The 2,090-nt window shown below is 51.2% G+C and overlaps 1 protein-coding gene across 1 annotated transcript; it reads left to right on the top strand.

Moving 5' to 3' along the window:
- Window positions 1-269: 269 nt before the first annotated feature.
- Window positions 270-506, top strand: LOC103804382 (methyltransferase-like protein 7A; the record flags this gene model as incomplete). The annotated part of the gene is made up of 1 exon (XM_009076994.1): window positions 270-506. A coding segment is annotated over one exon (237 nt), but the record flags the coding sequence as incomplete, so codon positions are not given.
- Between the last annotated feature and the right edge of the window lie 1,584 nt (window positions 507-2,090).

The raw sequence follows: 2,090 nt of genomic DNA, 5'->3' as shown, positions 1-2,090 counted from the left end.
AAAGGAAAGGCAAACACAAAGGAAAGGAAAGGGAAAAGGAAAAAACAGAAAATGAAAGGAAAAGGAAGAGAAAAGGAAAAGGAAGCAAAAAGGAAAGGGAAGGGAAAAGAAAAAGGAAAGGAAGGGAAGAGGGAAGGGAAGGGAAAAGGGAAGGGAGAGAGGAAGGGAAAAGGGAAGAGAAAAGGGAAGAGAGAAGGGAAGGGAAGGGACAGTGGGAGCTGCTCGACGTGACCCCCATGCTCACTGTAAGGAGTCTCTGTGTTCCTCAGGGAGGAGCTTTCTATTTCCTGGAGCACGTGGCTGCTGAGCATTCCAGCTGGAAGTATTTTTGGCAGCAGGTCTGCTATCCAACTTGGAAACTCATCTTTGCCGGCTGCTGCCTCACGAGAGAACTATGGAAGAATCTGGAAGAGGCCAAGTTCTCTGAGCTGAAGATACAGCACATCAGTTTGTCGCTGCCCTGGACACCTGTCGAGCCACACATTGTGGGCTATGGGGTGAAGTAACTCTGTCCTGCTGCTCCCTGTTCCCTGAGGCTCCTATGACCCACACACCCGGAGTGGCACAGGCTGATCCACACCTCTGGGATACAGGATGATCCATACCACACTGGGATATAGACTGATCCACACCCCTGGGATACAGGATGATCCATACCACACTGGGATATAGACTGATCCACACCCCTGGGATACAGGATGATCCATACCACACTGGGATATAGACTGATCCACACCCCTGGGATACAGGATGATCCATACCACACTGGGATATAGACTGATCCTCACCCCCTGGGATACAGGCTGATATATACCCCCTGGGACACAGGATGATCCACCCTCCCTGGGATACAGAATGATCCACACATCCCTGGGATACAGAATGATCCACACATCCCTGGGATAGAGAATGATCCACCCTCCCTGGGATACAGAATGATCCACACATCCCTGGGATAGAGAATGATCCACCCTCCCTGGGATACAGAATGATCCACACATCCCTGGGATAGAGAATGATCCACCCTCCCTGGGATACAGAATGATCCACACATCCCTGGGATAGAGAATGATCCACCCTCCCTGGGATACAGAATGATCCACACATCCCTGGGATACAGAATGATCCACCCTCCCTGGGATACAGAATGATCCACACATCCCTGGGATAGAGAATGATCCACCCTCCCTGGGATACAGAATGATCCACACATCCCTGGGATAGAGAATGATCCACCCTCCCTGGGATACAGAATGATCCACACATCCCTGGGATAGAGAATGATCCACCCTCCCTGGGATACAGAATGATCCACACATCCCTGGGATAGAGAATGATCCACCCTCCCTGGGATACAGAATGATCCACACATCCCTGGGATAGAGAATGATCCACCCTCCCTGGGATACAGAATGATCCACACATCCCTGGGATAGAGAATGATCCACCCTCCCTGGGATACAGAATGATCCACACATCCCTGGGATAGAGAATGATCCACCCTCCCTGGGATACAGAATGATCCACACATCCCTGGGATAGAGAATGATCCACCCTCCCTGGGATACAGAATGATCCACACATCCCTGGGATAGAGAATGATCCACCCTCCCTGGGATACAGAATGATCCACACATCCCTGGGATAGAGAATGATCCACCCTCCCTGGGATACAGAATGATCCACACATCCCTGGGGCACAGGCTGATCCACACCCCCTGGGATACAGAATGATCCACAGGTCCCTGGGATACAGAATGATCCACCCTCCCTGGGATACAGAATGATCCACACACCCCCTGAGATACAGAATGATCCACACCACCTGGGATGCAGGTTGATCCACACCCCGTGGGACACAGGTTGATCCATACCTCCCTGGAATACAGACTGATCCACACCCCCTGGGACACAAGGAAGGACAAATCAGGGATGAAGCGTCAAGTTTCCTGGATGTCTCTGAGTTTCCAAATTGTTCAGGCTGGAAAAGCCCTTTTGGATCATCGACTCCAAGTGTTCACCAGCACCGTGTTCACCACTAGCCACATCCCCCAAGTGCCACATCTACTCCTCTTCCAAACACTTCCAGG

Source organism: Acanthisitta chloris, unplaced genomic scaffold, assembly GCF_000695815.1.
Source record: "Acanthisitta chloris isolate BGI_N310 unplaced genomic scaffold, ASM69581v1 scaffold9466, whole genome shotgun sequence".
NCBI classification, from domain to species: domain Eukaryota; kingdom Metazoa; phylum Chordata; class Aves; order Passeriformes; family Acanthisittidae; genus Acanthisitta; species Acanthisitta chloris.
Note: the sequence above shows the minus strand (reverse complement) of the source record. Positions and strands in the feature narration are given on the sequence as shown.